This window comes from Lithobates pipiens, unplaced genomic scaffold (assembly GCF_037356315.1).
Source record: "Lithobates pipiens isolate NorthernLeopardFrog02 unplaced genomic scaffold, aLitPip1_a1.2 Scaffold_27, whole genome shotgun sequence".
In the NCBI taxonomy this organism is placed as follows: domain Eukaryota; kingdom Metazoa; phylum Chordata; class Amphibia; order Anura; family Ranidae; genus Lithobates; species Lithobates pipiens.
This window is the reverse complement of record NW_027507788.1, coordinates 76,079,713-76,099,918: the sequence shown is the minus strand read 5'-3', so window position 1 is coordinate 76,099,918 and position 20,206 is coordinate 76,079,713. Positions and strand designations below refer to the sequence as shown.

Here is a 20,206-nt window from a genome sequence, read left to right as displayed (position 1 = left end):
TAGCAGCACTGTTAGTTTTAACTGTAGATAGGATTTGTCTGAACAGAACTTTTAATTTTTTTCAACTAGCTACCTCACCCCCCCCTTTCAGTTATTGGAATAAATTGGGAATCTTGTGATCCCGCAATAACAGGTAAATTAGTATATGGGTTGCAACGGACTAAGTGTGTCCGGACTTGAGCTGTGTTCTGTGTTGTTTTATGTAGTATGTCTTGTTCGTCTAATTGTCTGAGTATATAATTAATTTACATTGAAAATCACGACTTTTATGAATTGCAAAGGTTTTTTCTATTTCTAATACTTCAATAAAATTGGTTTAGTTATTTAAACTGGAATCAATTAACTTAGATCTATTTATTGTGACCAATAGTAAACCCTTGTTAGCCTGACTTCAGCGGGCTGACGCTTTCTTTTCGTCTCTGAAATGGTTATAGATTAAGACTGTGGTTACTAATACAATAATAGAAAGAAGGGCAAACGAGGTGACAGTTGAGGCTGTTATTATAGCCCTCTGTGCTGGCCGGGTGCTGACCAGCTACTTGCAACATATGCAGGCAGGCCAGGGAGCGCCGTGTCTCTCCCTCGGTCATGTATCCTACCCCCCAGGGGCTCTCCGAATGGCCTCCTTTCTGATCATTTCGCCTAGTATGACGACTCTAGGTGAGCATAGCCCCAGTGCTCCACCGGGGAGGCCCTTCGGACATTCCCACTACATCACCTATTTTAGGTGGGTTAAATTGTGAGATGCTATCATTACTTGAATCTCTGGTGCTCAAATATGAGATATATGTTTAGTTCACCATTTTTGGCTTTCCTCTTCTCTCTCTCTTCTATCTCTAAATTTCCTGGACGCCCCTCACTCATGCGATGTACACCTTGACCAGCCGACCCTGGACCCCTGCAACGAACACGCCCGGATGCAACAGCTGATGGATGCCCTGATTCCCCGATCTACGCTGGGCGGGGCAGGTAAGCGAAACCTTTTCATACCCCGGTATCCACCATGATTGACATACTGTCGTTAAATGTGAAAGGCTTGAATTCCAATGTTAAACGTAGCGTGGCCCTTCGTATGTGTGATTACACTCAATCTCCGTGCAGAGCTCCTCCATGGTCATAAGAGGTCTGTGTGAGTTGTTCGGAGGAGGTGGTAGTCCACAGAGGAAGTAGCTGAGTTGTAAGGCTCTCATAAAGTCTAGCTTATATTGGCCATTGGGGTCTGATAGTTCCTTGTATGTCTTCCACGTACCCATTGTGCTAAAATGTGACGCTTGGTAGAGACCTGCGACTCTGAGGTCCTGGAATTTCTTGTCTTTCGGGCCCGGTTCAAATTGTGGGTGGCCAATTACAGTCTTATGGGGGGAGTTACGGGATGAGAGGTTGGATTTCGTCAAGAGTTGCAAGCATACTATAGCTGTGTTGCCAATCAGGGGGTGTCGTTTAAATTTAGGAGGCAAGGTGTTGTGGCACCAGGGGGATCTGTGTAGGGGTATGTCGCATTGGTCCTGCTCCAGCTGTGTCCATAACTTGGTGTCTTTATGTCGGCACCAGTCAAGGAGTCTACTACGATGAGCTGCGTGATAGTATACGTGGGTCTCTGGCATGGCCAGACCCCGTGTGTTTTTGGGAGGGAGAGTAGTTTCCTATTTAGGCGAGGGTGCTTCCCCGCCCAGAGAAAGTGAGTGAAGGTGGAGTGGACTTGTTTAACCTCCCTGGTGGTAATCCCGAGTCTGGCTCGGGTTGGGATTTTAGTAACATAAACGGTAACCCCGAGCCAGACTCGGGATCGCATAGCTGGACACAGGGAGAAGTTACTTACCTTGTCCCCTGGATCCAGCAATGTCCTCCGCGCTGTGTGATTGAGCAGATTACAGTACTGTATAAAAAAAAAATACACACTCCCTTTGTCCCTAGTGGTCTGTGCAGTGCCCTGCATGCACTTTTATATTATAAATACTGTTTTTTCTGCCTGGAATTTGGAGATTGTCCATAGCAACCAAAAAGTGTCCCTTTATGTCAAAAGTGGTTATAGACCAGCTAGAAAACAGTGATAATAAATTATAATCACTTGCAGAATTGAGCGATAGAGATTTGTGGGGAAATTCGTCATCAAACACTAAATCTAATGACAGCGACAATTCTGCAAATGAGCAAATTTCAGTGTTTTTGGATTTGATTACATTATTGAATAATTTTTATTATTATTTATTATATTATAAACTTTATCATACCCGGAATGTCTGCTAGACTCTGGTTTTAACAGATTTAAAAAAGTTATTCCTAAGAATTACAGGACTACAATATAAAACGCCAAATTTCCATGCAAAATAATTGTACCGCTTTCAGCACCTAAAACCAGAACTAATCATACCGCCAGGGAGGTTAAAATAGTCTCAGGGTATGTGAATTGGGAGGGCCTGCAAGAGATAGAGGAACTTGGGCAGAATCAACATTTTGAGGATGTTGCAGCGGCCGAGCCGTGAGTGTAGGCTGTCGCCCCATCCGTCAAGTAGTTTCTGTCGTTTTCAGCAGGGGGGGGGGGGGGAATTGAGTTTGAAAAGTTGGGATATTGAGGTGGGTATGTAAGTGCCCAGGTACCTCAGGGCCATGTGTGTCCATTTTAAGTTGAAACTGTCCTTGAGTCACTTAAGTTGATGTTGTGGTATCTCTATGCCCATGGCTTCCGATTTGGTGAAGTTAATCTTTAGATTGGATAATTGACCGTAGGTGTTAAACTCTTGCAGGAGGTTTGGTAGGGAGGTCATGGGGTTCAAGAGGGAGAACGTGAGGTCGTCAGTGTACGTGGACACCTTGTGTCGTGCCTCGTTAGCTCCTATACCCGTGATGTTTGGGTTCAGTGGGACGTGGCACAAAAAAGGCTCCAGGGTCCGGGCGAATAGTAGGGGAGAGAGAGGGCGGGCATCCCTGCCTAGTCCCGTTGGTAACCGGGAATAATTCTGAGAGTACCCTGTTCGCCATCACCCTGGCAGACGGTTTATCATCCTGCTCCTTAGGCCCACATACGCTAGCGTCTTGAACATGAATGTTCAATTAACCCAGTTGAACGCCTTCTCAGCATCTGTTCCCAGGAATATACTTGGCATTTTTTTTACTGGCTGCTATATGGAGTAAATTGAGGACTTTAGTGGTGTTGTCCCTAGCCTCTCTAAATGGGACAAAGCCCACTTGATGTAGGTGGATAAGTTGTGGGAGATTATGTAGTCTGAAGGCCAGGATTTTGGTGAATATTTTAAGGAGGTATTTAGGAGGGAGATTGGACGGTAGCTCCCGCATTGGGCCGGGTCTTAAGCCTCTTTAGGAATAACCAAAATGTATGCTTGCAGTGTGGTGCTGTGGAAGGTAGATCCTGTTCCAAGACTGTTGTACAGGGTTACCAGGTGTTGGCCCAGGGATGGGAATAGGGTCTTGTAATAAGTGGTGGTAAGGCCATCTGGGCCTGGGGCTTTGCCTGGATTTGCACTTTTCAAAGCTAGTTGAAGATCAGTTAATGAGATTCCTCCAGGAGTTCCTGTATTTCCATCGGTAGTGTGAGCATGTGTGACTGATCAAGGTAGTCCGACATAGCATCGGGTATGGGCGGTGTTGTGGTCAGATTATATAGGGAGCTGTAGTAATTTCTGAACGCCTGTGTAATCTGCTGGGGCAATGATAATTCCTGTCCATTGGTGGTCCTGATATGTGGGATATAAGATGCTATTAGTTGTGTTTTCAAAGTCTGGGCTAGGAGTTTCCCGCACTTGTTACCCGATTCGTATGATTTCCTCAGACAGATCTGTAGCACTGCTTTGGCTTTGAATTGTAGGAGGTCAGTTATTTGTGAACGGACAGTGTCGAGTTCGATCCCGAGGCTTCTGGTCGGTGCTGTCTTGAGGATCAACTCTAAGGCGTGGAGTTTGGTGATCAGTAATTCTAGTTTCTCAGTCCTCAACTGTTTCAGTCTGGAGCCATGTTTTATCAGGATTCCCCTGATCACTGCCTTGTGGGCCTCCCATACCACCCCCGCGTCACTGTCCGGGGTGCTGTTGCTGTTGAAGTAGTGTCCTATTTCTTTGACTACTTCAGTTAGGACCACGGGGTCCTGCAATAAGCTTTCATTAAGTCGCCATTGTGGCCGTTGTCTCGTTTTTGTGTCTGATATGGCATAACGCATGCTGATCGGGGCGTGGTCTGTCCACATAATCGACCCAATGGAGGTGCTCTTGACAGGGTGCAGTTGTCCATAGGGTATGAGGAATAGTCGATAAGCGAGTAATTCTGGTGAGGTTTTGAGTAAAAAGTATAGTCGCGCTCACCCGGGTAAAAAAAGGTGCCATACATCAATCAGCTGTATGGAGTGGCATGTCAGGCCGGTACGTTTGCGGGTGTCCCGTGTGGTGGAGGATGTACCGGAGGAGGTGTCCTCTGTGTGGTTCAAGGGTATGTTTAGGTATCCCCCTACTATCAGTTGTCCCTCTGAGAAGTATATAAGGTGGTCTAGTCGCTTCTTGAGAAACGCATGAAGAGCGTTAGTGGGATAGGGTGTAAAGGGGGGAACAAGTTATGAGGGGAAGGAGGGGGAGGTTAGGAAGCTGTCACTAGGGTGTGCAGCTATAGAAGGGTATCTATTATAGCCTTATTAGCTGTGGCGCTTGTCAGAGAGACCTCTGAATATGGAGAGCAATCCTAAGTGGGGGAGTGGGTATACAGAGCCAGGAGGCGAACCCACGGCTCTCCCCACTCACCCGCGGCAAGTTGTAGTAAAAAATGAAATGAATACCGGCATAGTGAGGTACGTGTATCGCCATGTCCTTATGAGACCAGGCAATCCACGAACCTCTCAATTACAAAAGTTAATAGTTAACTGCTAATAAACCAGAGAAGCAAAACAGTGTTATCATCAACATTCAATAAAACAGGAGAATAGTGCAAATTTTAAACAATGTTCATTCCTCATCCCTAAGCTATAAGAACATGTTCAACCCCCCCATGTTGCAGCAGGTTTGTGAATAGGTGAGGTCTCGTATGGCACAGGGTAGACTGGGAGTTCTCCCTTCTGGTTGCTGCAGGTAAGGATTATGCCCATGAGGGGTAAAGCCAGTCCTCTAGCATTCTTTTTTTGTTTTATTAAAAGCAGATATGTGCTAGTGTCCAGGCTTGTGTAGATCCCCTGTGTCTTCAGGTATTCCCCCGGTGCCCCAAAATGGGTTATGTCCTTCCCTGGCAGTGAATCCAAGTGTCCCGTTCAGCCATCCCCCCCATCACTCCGTGATGAGACCCCTCCGGGGGGGCGTATGTGCAGAGGCGTATTCCAGGTCACAGCCGCACACTACTCTGCGTTTTGCTAGAGCAGTGGTATGGTGCGAGTCCACCTCAGTCTGCGTCCCAGCAAGTGACATGGGAAGCAACATGGCTGAGTCAGTCCCAGGGGGCTATGAGCTGTGCTTTAGTTCAGGGGAGAGCAGGGCAGCAGCCCCAACGGATCTGTTAGTCCCTGACTGGCCACGGTAGCGCTGGCGACTTCCGGAGCAGCCGGTCTGGGAAACTGTCTCAAGTGGCTCTTTTGAGGGTGTGTCCGTGAGGGCTGTTCAGGAGCCTCACTATAGGGGACAGGAAGTCACAGCATGGGGGGCCACTGCCACAAGGTGTCAGGGTCAATGCTGGATGACCCAAATGTTTGGGGTCAGGGAGACAGTATGTTTTACCCCGCTCAGATAGGGGTGCTCGCGGCCAGACAGGTGGGGGGAGTAAATGTCAGGGATGGGTGGCTCAGGGCCTACTCACATGGTGCGCCTCTAGATACAGACTGGTGCCTCCGTCTTTCTCTGTGTTGGTGGGGCTGTAGGGAACCGCGGTTTGCTGAGGCACCCGATCTGCCCAGCTGGCGTGGTAGCAGCTGTAGCCAGTCCAACACCAGTATTGGCTCTGTGCCCATAAAATGGAAGAGCGCTGGCAGGTCTGCGGCGGTTTGTAGTGTAAAGGCTCCTGACTCCTTGCGGAAGGTCACTGAGAGGGGATACCCCCAGCGGTATGTGAAGCCGAGCTGCTTGGCCAAGTCCAGGAGTGGGCGCAGGAGGGCTCTACGTCTTAGTGTATATCTGGACAGGTCCTGCAGGATTCTGACTCGCGGTCCGTCCACCTCCACGTCTCCCCGCTCCCAGGCGCATCTCAGGATGTTCTTTTGGGTGTAGCGGTGGAGCCTACAGATGACATCTTGCGGTCTGTTTGGATTGGTAGGCCTGGGACCTAAGTCTCTGTGTGCTCTATCAAGGATTATTTCAGCCTGTGGGTCATCAAGCCCCATCCAGAAGATATTCCTGACCACCTCCCAGACATTTTCTATCTCTGCTGATTCCGGGATGCCCCGGAGCCGCAGATTATTACAGAGGCTACGGTCCTCCAAGTGTAGCTGGAGTGCGACAGCAGTGTCCTGATGTTGTTCGCGGGATTGTTCCAGCGCAGACACCCGGGCCTCCAGGGAGGACAGCGATGTCTCCTCTGTGGTCACTCGGTCCCCTAGGCTGGATACCTCCCCTCTGATCTCTTGTATGTCTCTCCTGTGGTTTCCTCCAGACGGAGGATCAGCGCTTCTATGGTGGATTGGGTAGGGAGGGCTTGTAACATCCCCCTGATGTCCTGGTCCAGCATGGAGGTCTCTGGTTGCTGAGAGGTAGACATCCGTCTGCCCGGATTCTGTGGAGCCGTCCTGGGAGTAATCTGATGTCATCCCTGTGGCGGGCGGGGAATCACAGGGGCCCGACGCGTGTGCCTTCTGTGTAGCTCCATGCGCTGGGCCTCGTGGTGCCGCTACTCTAGCGCCTGGTGATTTTTCCTGTGGGCACCCGTAGTAACGATGGATCTCACCCAAAAATTTGCCCAGGGGGGTCCCCTTCGTTGCTGCTCTGGCCCTGTATTTCTTGGCAGAGCTCATACCCGTTTGGGAGTGTTTTTTTGCCGGGGTTTGATGGCTCAGGCCGGGAGCTCTTGAAACAAACAGCCTCACTCAGCCATGTCCAGGCCACGCCCCGATCTATTCTTTTTATGCCCCCCAGAGCCATGGAGGACTCGCCTTCCCCAACATAGCCAAATACTATTTAGCAGCCCAACTGCGTCCAATTGCCTCCTGGTGCACACTCCACACCTACAATCGGTGGACCCAAATTGAAAAGCTATGGCTAGCCCCTACCCACCCAAACTCTATGTTATGGAGTACTGATCTAAACCTTGGAAGGTCACAGCAGTTGGGACCAATGGCGCTAGTACGCACGTTATGGCAGCGTGCTAAACCAGTGTATCCACTCACCTCCACTGCATCCCTGGTCACTTCTTTTCTGTTTACTCCTAACGCTCCAGACAGCTTGACATCACAGACATCTCAACATTGGATCAATAGGGCTCTGTTTAGGTATGGTCAACTGGTGGACACTGGGACCAGAGTATTGAGGTCATTTCAAGAACTGACACTTTCGACCTGCCCAGACAAGCTTTTTTTTTAGCTACCTACAAATCCGACACTTCGCACAATCCTTTACGCTGAACCTTCAATTCTCCACTTTAACCGAGTTTCAGAAAAATATGTTTGGAGGGATCGTCCCCCAGGGGTATAATATCATGCACCTACCAAATTGTGGTAACAGACATGTCGCCAGCAGGGGTGCGGCATACCTATATGGACAAATGGGAGCGGGACTTGGGAGAGGCCATACCTCTAAAGACATGGCAGCTCATTTGGTCACAGGCCTCCAAGAGCTCCATATGCACCCTGTACAAAGAGAATCAATATACGATTCTACTTCACTGGTACCAAACCCCTGACCTGCTCCCCTCTATATATCCATCAGCCGATCCCTGCTGTTGGTGATGTCGCGGAGAGGTGGGCACACTATACCATATCTATTGGACATGTCCGCAAATCATCCCTTTCTGAGTAACAGTCCAGTCCCTCCTACAAGCTGTTTTTGATCTGTGAGTGCCACTTGATCCCAAAATGTTCCTACTGGGCCTCCCTCCTACCTCATTTTCAAAATACATCAAAAAACTCCTAGCCCAGATGCTGACGGCCGGATGATGTTTAATAGCCCTGAAATGGAAAAAGAGGGAACCCCCCTCACTGGTTGAACTACATACCAAGATAAGGGACGTCAAAACTAATGGAGTACTTGATAGCCTCCCTGAATAATACTCTTGATAAACAGAATAGGATATGGGAACTATGGGATAGGATCGAGGCTCCCAAACCCAGGGTTGCTCCCCCCCCCCGGGTGACGCAGGGGTTCAGGGTCAGGTAGGCGTCCTCTTCTCTCTTACCCTTTTTCTATTACCTATCCATTTCTCTCTCCTTGCTCTTGTCTCCGATAGCTCTCTCGTCCCTACCTATTCTCCCTACTTTTCTTTACCCCCCCCAGTTTATCTCAGTCACATAAACAAAACAATGTTTGGAAGTGTGGATGTATATTGACTTTAACTTTCGCCTTTAACATGCCTATTTGGATATGTAATGTTTCTTTTTTTTCCTATGTCCCTATTTTGCATTTCATAGGCTCCTGCAGCTCAGGGGGCATTTCTTTGCAAGTGAGATGCTGTATAGCCCAATAGGCATTGTTCCCCACTAACCTTGCTGTGATATTTTATATGTGAAACCCTTGTACTGCTATTTGTTCTTTTTTTTCCTTGTTTTTTTCTGTTGGAAAATTTGAAACTCATTAAAATGTCAGTTTTCAAAAAAATCCAGTGGGCCGTAAATTCTGGGATGAATGGATTTTTGAGGTTGGTACTCTCTCGTTAATGGGGTTGAATATTGATTTTCATTTAAATTGTTTTATTTCTGATTTTTTGGTATTATCTTTGTATAACCTGTAATTTGGTTATTAATTGATTTGATCCCAGCAATTTTGGGTATGTTGAATTTTAACATTAATTTTTATAATTTTTTATCAATGAGTTCTTTATATGGAGTTTATTGAATGGTATATCCAAGTTCTACCACTAGTTGGAGTGCCGTATGACATTGTTATCAAGTGGAGCACTATATATTTGCTTATTCTATTGTTTTTATCAATTATTAAAAATGTAGTACAATGTGTTTTGTTAGGAAGATTAATGTTGCACTATACAATCTGTCCTGTAGAAATGTTTACAAAGATCACTCTGCACTAATCTCCCTAAGAAAATTGTTAACCAATGGAGCAGGCATAAATGTGATTGATGGCATGATGATCCAATGACTCATATGTCACTATGGCAACCGATATACAAAGTGCAGCTTAAATCCCGTTCCGTGACTTGAGAAAGTCACGTGACCTGTGACAACACATCGGGAGGAGCCAGTGACGTTAACCTTGGAGTTCTATTACACCAGGTGTGCAATGAGGAGGAAGCCCACAAGCACCTCTGATCGTTTTAAGAGCGTGTTTTAGCCCTGCTAAATGTGAGTGAATCGGTCCACATTTTCATGGGGGTGTATTTATTCATACAACAATCCTGCGCAATGATATTTTATTTTTGCAAGCAACTCTGACAGCTGGGACAACAGACCCTCTGGAACCACAGGAATCCACAAACCCATCGGAGCGAGGATATAGGACCTAGAGAGTATCATTGTGACTCAGGCTTTAGATTTATTTGAAGGTGGTTTGGGAATATCACTTCTGTAGGCAATGATCTTTCATATTACTGGGACTCTTCATACACTTATTGTGTAGTTTATGTACTTCTGTGTGTAAATGATTGTTTCTATTCACGGAGGATGAAGCACAAATAATTGTTTATTTTTTGTGAATGCAATTCTAGGATTATTGGTATTATGCGATAATATATTATTGTAATTAGGTTAAAGCACACTATACCCAATAGGTGATTAACTAAAGCATAGCTGTACCTTACAATAAATTAAAGAGAAAAGGAAAACATCTATGCAACATGCATTGCACATGGTCTCACCTTTTCGCACAGGTAGTCCCACATTCCAGTGACTGGCTTACGATAGATTCCCATACCAGTTGCAACAAACACCTGAAAGCAAACACAATACTTTTTATCCAGCAATATCAAGAGCCCTGTAATAAACTTCTCAAGTTATCCATGAAAAAAAGACAGGTTAATGTGCAGGCACATTCAGAACCCTTCATGGGTCAGTATTATTCAATTAAGGGCCAAGGCGCATGAGTACAATTCTTTCCGTAGCATTGTTAATAGAGTTGGAACTGGCAACTGAATTCACCAGCTCACTCAAGTTTTCCAATCCAGCTACTGATGAGCATGACCCTACTGATGAGCATTGTAGCTGCAAAGGTGTTTTCTGTATCCATCTACAGAAGCAAACCTGAAGTTAGCTACAAATCACATTCTTGGAGTACTTTAATCTAGGGCTGTTACTGATTAAAATTTTCATGTTTGATTAATCATTTTTTTTTTAAATCGAATAATCTACTAATTTCGATTAATTATAACGCACATACAGATCCAACTACTTTTAGCTGATCTCCCTGCATTGCATTGCAACTCTGCATTAGTCAGTGGTAAATGTGGTATAGACTATATACAATCACCTGCCACTAGTTAGTTTCCACAATCCATGACTTAAATTCACAGTTCACACAAATACGTTTTAAATTCAAACTGTAGCACCGACATAAGTAATTTTTTTTTTCCACAGTAGCGTGACAATACCTCCACCTCCAGTCTAACTAATCACTCTCACCTCATTGCATGGACCCCTGTGCAAACAGGTGGTCATGCAAGCGGGTCTCAAAAGGGTTAACACGGACCATAAACTTCTCTCACATCTCCTTATATCTCAGCAAGGACGTCAGGTCATGGGTAGAAAGAAAAGACCCAAGTGCTTACCGCTCAAGTATAAGATTTAATTTTTGTGTTCAAACAAACTACTCAAATAAATAAAGATGATAATAATAGGATTTTTTAAAACAGCTTACCTGTAAAATCCTTTTCTTTGAAGTACATCAGGAAACACAGATCCATAGTAGTTACTATGTGGGTTATAGGCCACCTTTCGGTAATGGACACTGGCACGCCCTTAATTAAAAAGTGCACTCCCTATATAACCCCTTCCACTACTGGGAACACCTCAGTTTTGTAGCAAAGCAATATACGTGTACATCAAGGAGGGAGGGACCTCTATGTCTCCTGATGTATTTCAAAGGAAAGGATTTTACAGGTAAGCCGTTTAAAAAAATCCTATTTTCTTTTCATACATCAGGGGACACAGAGCCATAGTAGTTGCTATGTGGGATGTCCCATAGCAATGCTAACTGAAGGGAGGGAGAGACAATTGCAAGGCACCAAGAGACTAAAGGAATTATACTGCAGACTGCAGTACACTGCACCCAAAGGCGATATCCTCATATCTTTTAAATCTACTTTATAGAATCCGGTAAATGTATGGAATAAAGACCAAGTTACGGCCTTGCAATTCTGAGCCATGGCTTGGCAATTAACTTCCCCAGATGCACTAACAGCCCTGGTGGAGTGCGCTTTAATATAAAAAGGAGAAACCTTCCTCTTTAGGCTGGGTTCACACCGGAGCGATGCGGGAACGCCGCGAATCCGCTGCGTTTTCCCGCATCGCATGCCTCCCGCCGGCAGTTCACACTGCCCTATGCGGACTGCTGGGAGTGTCAGGGAAATGCTAATGACACCCCCAGATCAGTCCGCATATCGCAGTGCGATCTGCAAACTCGGACAGGAATCGGATCGCATGGTGTGAACACCCATGCGATCAGATTCTGCTGCGGACCAAAAAAAGGGTCCCATGCGAGTTTGCGGCTGAACTCGCATCGCACAGAGATTGGATGTGATTTGCACTGCAGTGCGGTGCGAATCACATCCGGGTCTCCCAGCCGCAGCGGTGTGAACCCAGCCTTAAACCATAAGTTTGAACAATCACTTGTAACTATGTAACCTATTTAGAAATAGTAGATTCCGACAATGTCTGTCCTCTTATAGGATTGTCTGGAAACACAAATAAAAAACATCTGTTTTATGACCGCTCTCACCACATCAAGAGAAGGTAGTGATCTTTCTTCCACAGAACGAGGTTCTGGGGAAAAAAAATGAAGGCAGAACAATATCCTGGTTTAAATGAAAACCCGATACTACCTTCGGTAGGAATTCAGGACGAGGCCGCAATACAACCTCATCCTTATGAGCAACCAATATGTCTCTTTACAAGAAAGAGCAGCCAACTCTGCACTCTTTTGCCGAAGATATGGCAATCAAGAAAAAAAAAATGTCCCCATCAAGAGAACCAAGGGAATATCTCCATATTGACTCAAAAGGCTGCTTCTGTAAGCTGACAAGACTAAAATTAAGTCCCAATGGTTCGGGGGTGACAAAGGACTGGAGGATTAATCCGTGTTACCCCCTGAATAAAGCTACCAACCAGAGAGTGAGAAGCAAGTAGAAACTACTGAAGCGGACAGCCCGTGGTCTTATTTTAGAATATGGGTCTCAATAGGCAAACTGTTAAACTTAGCGTTTGTAAGGAAGGATGGCACACCGGACCTTGCAAAAGAAGGTCTGGCCACAGTGGTAGGGACCAAGGGCCCCCTACCATAATTTTTATGATCTCGGCAAACCAATATCTCCTGGGCCATGCTGGGCCATAAGAATCACCTCCTTCCCGTCTTGCTTGATCCTGCGAAGAAGGTGTGCAAGCAGAACAGGAGGGAAAACATAGATCAGTGAAGACTGATCCCATGGAAATACCAAAGCATCTGTGTCGTATGCCATCGGATCGCTTGTCCTTGACACAAAGTTGCCGTTGAACCCGGACGCCAATAGATCCACATCCGGAACTCCTTATCCTTGGCATATTGACAGAACGATGCTGGGGTGAAGAACCATTCTCCCGGCAACAATAGTTGGTGACTCAAGTAGTCCGCCTGCCAATTCTCCATTCCTGGAAAGAAAATTGCTGATAGACAAGGAATGTTACTTTCTGCCCAAGACAGAAAAAAAATAATTAACCTCTTTCTGGGCCGCACGACTTCTCGTGCCCCCTTGGTGATTGATATAAGCCACAGTTGTGGCATTGTCGGATTGGAACCTGACAGGACAATTTTTTAGTCCGAGTGTCCAGGCCTCAGGGGCCAGGCATACTGCCCGAATCTTCTAGAATATTGATGGGCGAAGGTCATTTCTGATTTGGACCATGTCCCTCGAAAGGACACTTCTTCCAGGACTGCTCCCCAGCCCAAAGGGCTGGCATCTGTTACCACTTTCCATGTAACTGGTAGAAAGGATCTACCATCAAATGAGGCTCTAACGCACTTTGGCAGATAAACGCAATGGGAAGTTCAGAGTTTGGACCTTCTTGTTCCAAGTTGACCGGATACTGTCTTGCAGCAGTCTTGAATGGAACCGCGCATAAAGTACGGTCTCAAAGAAGCCACTACCTTTCTCAATAAACACACGAAAAAAAATTTTTTCTTTGTTTTGACCAACCGAATCAGTCCCCTAAGTCGCACAATTTTCCGCCATGAACTGAAGCTATGCCTGTGTATTCTTGAGGTCCATTTTGGACCACAAGTCGCACCAAAGTGGGATCAAAGTAGTGCAGGGACTACTTTAAAGCCACTGTGACCTGAAGTCGCACAGACATGAACGGCACTCATTGGAAATCATGGGGCATGATTCGTCATGTGACCCTTCAGCCCCAAATCGCATGAAAAGTTGCACCAGAGGGAACCTAGCCCCAAGGAACCGACCCCTTCCTGGGGCAAAAACAGCCTTTTCTGTACCGTATCTATGATTAGCCCTAAAGATGCAATCTCCTTGATGAGTTCAAGGAGGATTTTACAAGGTTGAGGATCCAACCCACGTATTCCAGGTAGCTGACTGCTGTAACCAGTCCTTGGTTTAAATGGGCTACTGACTGATCTATCAAGAGTAGATTGTCTAAGTAGGTTAGTATCTTTCTACTTTGAGCCCTTAACCTGGCAAAGGGAGGAGCCAGGATCTTTATACACACTTGAAGTGTAGTAGCTAGCCCAAAAAGATAGAGCTATAAACAGGAAATTAAGATTTTCTACCTCGAAACGTAGAAATTTCTGGGGAGCGGGGAAGACCGGCACATGGAGATAAGCATCCTTGATGCTGATAAATGGATAATTCCATGCGGAGAGAGATTTATTTTTCTCTGGATCCTTAGGAACGTTTGATCTGAGAGAAAAAACGAGGCGACGGGAGCTCTTGGAACTCAAGATTGGAGCTATTGAGGAAGACCTTCATTCGTCTTCCTGTCTGATCCATGAGAACTGCAGAAGAATACCCCTTATTGAGCTAGTGGGGTGCCTCCTGAAAAGGAGGCTACAGTATCTTGTAGGTTTTCCCCACCAAAACCTCTTTTTGTCCTTGGGGTTAATTCTGAGGATTACCTATTGAACCTGGTGGTGGAAGCCATCGTGACTGCCTAGAGGCTGATGCCCCTGGCACAAAGGATCTTTTAAAAATGAAACTATATTTACTCCTTTACTTAAATGGAAAAAAAGGGGGTACCTTTCTCACTAAAATTTCTTTGGATGAATTATCCAAACTCAAATGGCTGTTCTACCGTAAAAGGAAGACTAGCCAGGAGTTTCTGCAATGATGAAAATAAATTTATCCTCCGCTGATGTGCATTCCTGCACTCAGGCGTTTAGCTGTTTGTGTTTAGTAACAATGTGCACAGAACCGTGTATAGCACCTGGTATTCCCAGGCTGTACAGGTAAAAACCACCATAGGCATCTTAGCAGTTGTGCGTTTGACTAGTTTATAAGCAGGCAACTGCCCGAGATCCTTGTGGAAAAAGGAACTTACCATTATTGCAAGCATAAAGCTGCCAGAATTCTGGGCCTGGGGGGATCCTAGAACACCTAATAAACTGGCCTCACAACGATTAAGCAATTACTGTCAGCCAGGCTGCTCAATCTGGCAGAGAAACATTTGAGTATTGTCTGCCGAATAATAGCTCTTATTCAGAGGATACTGCGTTTAATTGCTAGTATAACGTACTTCCTGTTTTCCTCCACCATAGGATAAAGTGTAAACACTTAACTAGGAGGAAAAAAAACATTTATCTGGGAGATCTTTTCAGATACAGAAAAAAAAAAAAAAAAAGGGCTTTTCCGACAATAACTGGACAGGAAAAAGGGCCTGCACAGTCTGAGGAGGCTTTTAACGAACCCAAACACCTAGTTAAGGGAGCATAAATATGGAGTGGACCATTCAGCAAGATATTGAAACCAGCTGGTTCTACCACATTTAACACCTCAGAAGAGGAGTCATCAGCTGCACCATGGTCCCCTGAGGGGATTCGTCTTCTCCCGTCCCTAGTTCCTCTGTTTGAGGGTCCTGGGCAATGAAAGAAAATCTGTGCAATTAAAGTCGCTAAACTTTTTTTTTTTTTAAACCCATCATAACTGAGGGAATAAAAAGAATCTTTGGTAAAATATTCAGCTGCAGTGCTGACAATTGTAAACATTTCATATCCAGTTGCAGTGCTGAAAACAACTGTAAACATTTCGTGCCCCTGATGCTCACTTTAACCAGTCATGCCCTCTCAGGGGAGGATGCCATCTGTAGTGATGAGTAAGCTTATCGGAGCTAGAGGGGGACTCCATTAGCTCTATTTCTGGGGGTGTTGTAACCCCCCTTCTGACCTTAGCCCGATGCACAAAGCCAAGGTACCAACAGAAGAAATCACATGCACTGCTCAAACGATAGTCCAGCTCTGCTGCTGCCCAGCCTGATGCAATAGTAAATAGGCCAAAGGAATGCCTGTGTAACCAACCTCTAACTCTAGTTTGCTCCTGTGTCCCTCCACAGCTGCAACAATAGATATGGTGCCTTTAAACCATGTCTCCTTGTGTGTGGACGTTTGGGACACCAACACCACATTTTTAGCGCCCCCCTCTTCCCTACCGTTAGCCATGGCTTTCCCATTACCTTCTCTTTTCTTTTAGAAAGAAGCATTTCCCACACGATCGGCATGCTCCTTGTCCCTGGGTCCCACAGGATGAAACAGCATGGCGCAGGGGGGTCTTGTAAGCCACTTAGCGGCGTGCTGATCACACCAGTAAAAAAAAAAAAAAAAAAAACCTAAGCGCTTCTTCCCCCAAGGAAATTGGGAAGACAATCAGCACAGGGGGGGGGGGGGGGCGAATGGTGGGGAGAAGAACCCCCGCAAGCTTACCGGAGGTCTAGTTGTCTGCCTGGAGGAAGAAGCATCTCAGCTCTCCTGACACAGCATGCTCTCTCAGCGTGAGGCGGTGAGTGCTCTATACAGCCCCCAGTGGTGACACATAGGCATGACCCATAATTATTTCTTAAAGGAGACATTCATAGGAAAATTCAAAAGGATTTCTTAGAAAGCTCCACTTACCTTTTTCCACCGCAGGGTTTTCTGTGGTAAACCAACAGACCCAATCTTCACCCTTCACAGTGGGTTCCATTAAACCTTCGGGAGCTGGGGACCCTAGAGGGAACCTGCAATAGCACCCTGTGTCAGGGCTGGCTTAGCTCTTCCTTCTCTGGGCTGGCCGCTCAGCTGTCGGCTAATTTCCAGCTCTCTTCTCTCCCCACAGTTACCAGCTGTTTCCGATGATGCTTGTCTGACCTGACTACTTAAAGCCTCCCAGCTCACTTCACCTTTGCGTTGGTCACATCCCAAGGAACCATCTCCTGCGGTTTGACTGGCTTGCTGACATCCCTCCTGGCTCCTTATCCTGCTTGCAGTTGCTCTACTTGGATCCCTGACTTCAGGCCTGGCTGACTACCCGATCTGGTTACTGGACGGTTACTGGCTATGCTTGACTACGCTTTTTCGATTTACCTTTTTATTTTTATTAATAATCAAGTGTGATTTAATTGTACTTCTGTTTCAGTCTGATTCATGGTTTCTGATACCCTGCCAGTAAAACATTATTGGTCTCACTACCAAAAGTACAGGATCCCAGGGTCCAGCTTTCTAAAAAGAGAAGCATTTACAAGCAAAACCTTGTTTCTTCAGATACGAGGCCCGGGTTCCATTCAATTCGGCCAAAAAGACACCTTGAATGGATCCGGTCAGCATGGCTAGCCCCAGAAAGGATTGCTCCAGTGGAGCTCAGCACAGCACATCTTTACTCGTAACCAACACCTTAGACACTGGCGAAAAAACTGAGGTGTTCCCAGTAGTGAGAGGAGTTATATAAGGAGTGCACTTTTTAATTAAGGGCTTGCCAGTGTCCATCACCTAAAGGTGGCCTATAACCCACATAGTAACTACTATGGCTCTTTGTTCCCTGATGTATGAAAAGAAACACCGCATGTAAAGCCGACAATCGTGTTAGTTCCGTAGGGCAACAGTGAGTGATGTCATGTGTAGCTCCTCCCCCGTGCACGTTATGTTCAATCAGAACTTCAATGTCACCGGACTCCACCCCCCCTTCCCTTCGTTAGCAGACGGAGGCACCTGGGAAAGGGGAGGAGGAGTCCGTGACATCACCAGATCTCCGACGGAACTCCCTAAAAACCCGGAAGCCAGCGGAGAGGTGAGTACCGATCTAAAGAATTTTGAGCGATCAAAAAAATTAACAATTAATCGAGGAATTAATCTTTAATTTTAATCTTCAAAAATGCGTTTACACAAAACTGTAACTTTCTTTAAAAAGAAAAAGGTGTAAATTGCAATTTTTACACAGCCGCCTGCAAAACTTTGCTCCCAAAGCAAGCATCCGAAGATGCGCTTACATCAACTTTGTAGAATTTTACAAAAGTGTGAACGGATGACCAAGTCGCCGCCTTACACACCTGGGAAACAGACACTTAATATCGGAAAGCGCAGGAGGTCCCAATTGCCCTGGTAGAATGGGCTGTGAAAGGGGGGCACCTGCCCCTTCAAGGCATAAGCCTGGACCACGATCTGTCTGATCCGCTGGGAAATGGTGGTCGATGAGCCTGGCAGACCTTTTTTCAGACCAGTCACCTACACAAACAGAGAGTCTGACTTCTGGAAGGGAGCCGTAGCAGACAGATATACCCTCAGAGCCCAAACCATGTCCAGGGATTGTAGGGCAATCTCTTTTGGATGTGTCGGCTTAGGACAAAGGGATGGCAACACAATGTCCTCATTGAGATAAAAAGCTGAAACCACCTTAGGAAGTAAAGAGGGCTGCGGATGTAGCACCGCCTTGTGAATAACCAGATAGGGTGACTTGCTAGACAAGACCGCCAACTCAGAAACCCTCCTGGTTGATGTAATAGCCACTAAAAAGACAACTTTCTGGGAAAGAGTCAACAAGGGAATTTCCCTGATGTCCTAAAACGACGGTTTCTGAAGCAACGATAACACCAGGTTCAGATCCCACAGAGGTAGAGGTGGTCGAACCGGAGGAACTACATGCTGAACTCCTTGCACAAAAGGTGTTTACCAATGAGCGAGATGCCATGGGGTGTTGGAAAAAGACAGCCAAGGATAATATCTGTCCCTCGATGGTGCTCAAGGCAAGTTTCTGATCCACTCCTCGCTGTAAAAACATCAGGATCCTGGAAACGGAATAGGTGCGTGGACGCCACCCCATCTCCTCACACATGGAGATAGAGGCCTTCCACGTACAATGGTAAATCTTCCAAGAAGAAGATTTCCATGCCCTCAGCATAGTGGAAATTACCGAGTCCGACAGACCTCAGTCCTTGAGCACCTGGCTTTCAACAGCCATGCTGTTAAAACCAGCGAAGGTGAAGCAGGATGGAGTATCGGACCTTGCAACAGGTCGTCTTTTCGCATCGGCAACTGCCAAGGCCACCAGGCTTACTAGGTTGGCGTACCAAGGACGCCAAGGCCAATCTGGGGCAATCAGTATGACTAGAATCCCCTCCGCCTCCACTCTACGAAGCAGATATGGTAACAGTTTGAGCGGAGGGAAGGCATAAATCAGCCGGCACTGCTCCCATGGAGCATCCAATGCGTCTGGCGTCTGGAGACCAGGGGTCTCTTGTCCTGGACACAAACCTCTGGACCTTTAGATTGAGCTGAGAGGCCAAGAGATCCACATCTGGTGTGCCCCACCACAGACAAAGAAGCCTGAACACCTCCAGATGCAATGACCATTACCCTGGGTCCAGCATCTGGCGACTTAGGTGGTCTGCATGCCAGTTTTCTACACCGGGGATGTATATGGCCAACAGGGCTGCCACGTGTCGCTCTGTGCACCGAAGGATGTGAGCGACCTCTTGTGCTGCGGCTGAGCTCCTTGTTCCTCCTTGATGGTTGACATATGCCACCGCCGTGGCATATGATTTCCTTGATGGTTGACATATGCTACCGCCGTGGCATTGTCTGACTGGATGCTGATCAGATGCCCTTGTAGCCTTATCGACCATGTGGAGAGACATAGCCTGATCGCTCGAATTTCGAGCACGTTGATCGGTAACTGGGATTCCTCCCACTACCAGAGGCCCTGGGTCGACTGTACCCCCAGTCGTTCAGGCTGGCGTCCATTGTGATCACCGTCCAGTGAAGAGGAAGGAACGATCTCCTGGACCGAAGGGCCGGAGACCGCAGCCACCAGAGAAGAGAGTCCCTGACTAACTGGCTCACCTGAATTTGACGATCCAAGGATAATGGAATTTGTCCCATTTGGACGGTATCTCCCTCTGCAAGACTCGGGTATGAAATTGGGCGTACGGTACTGCCTCGAAGGAGGCTACAATGAGGCCTAGAATTCGCATGCGGAAGCTCAGCGACGACCACCTACGGTTCATCAACATCTTCATTGCGGCTCTGAGAGTCTGCAGATTGTCTGAAGGGATAAAAACTCTTCTACAGAGTCAAGCAGTAGGTCCAGGTACTTCAGGCGCTGAGTCGGGACCAACACCGACTTCATTAGGTTCAGCACCCAAAAACTCCTGTAGAGTTTGCAGGGTGATCGCCACATCCTCCCTCAATTCTGGAGGCGGAAGCTGCTCTCAGAAGGAGGTTGTCTAGGTAACCCACGATTGCGATCCCACTTTGCCTTAACAGCAGTAGAATTGGAGCTAACACCTTGGTAAAGACTCGGGGTGCTGATGCCAGGCCAAAAGGGAGAGCTACGAATTGGTATTGCTCTTCTCCAATTGCAAAGCGCAGAAACCTTTGATGCCTGAGGCAAATGGGTATATGCAAGTACGCATCCTGGATATTCAAAGATGTCAGGAAGTCGCCCTGATGGAGTGCAGCGACCACGAAGC

At 46.7% G+C, this 20,206-nt stretch overlaps 1 protein-coding gene across 2 annotated transcripts in view; it reads right to left on the bottom strand.

The window, feature by feature from the left end:
* PNKP (polynucleotide kinase 3'-phosphatase) overlaps window positions 1–20,206 on the bottom strand; it is a 603,977-nt gene that overhangs the window by 256,519 nt on the left and 327,252 nt on the right. For both annotated transcript variants that reach the window (XM_077457083.1, XM_077457082.1), the window contains exon 8: window positions 9,937–10,008. In XM_077457083.1, the coding sequence (XP_077313209.1) occupies window positions 9,937–10,008 (72 nt within the window). The remainder of the gene's footprint in view (window positions 1–9,936; window positions 10,009–20,206) is intronic.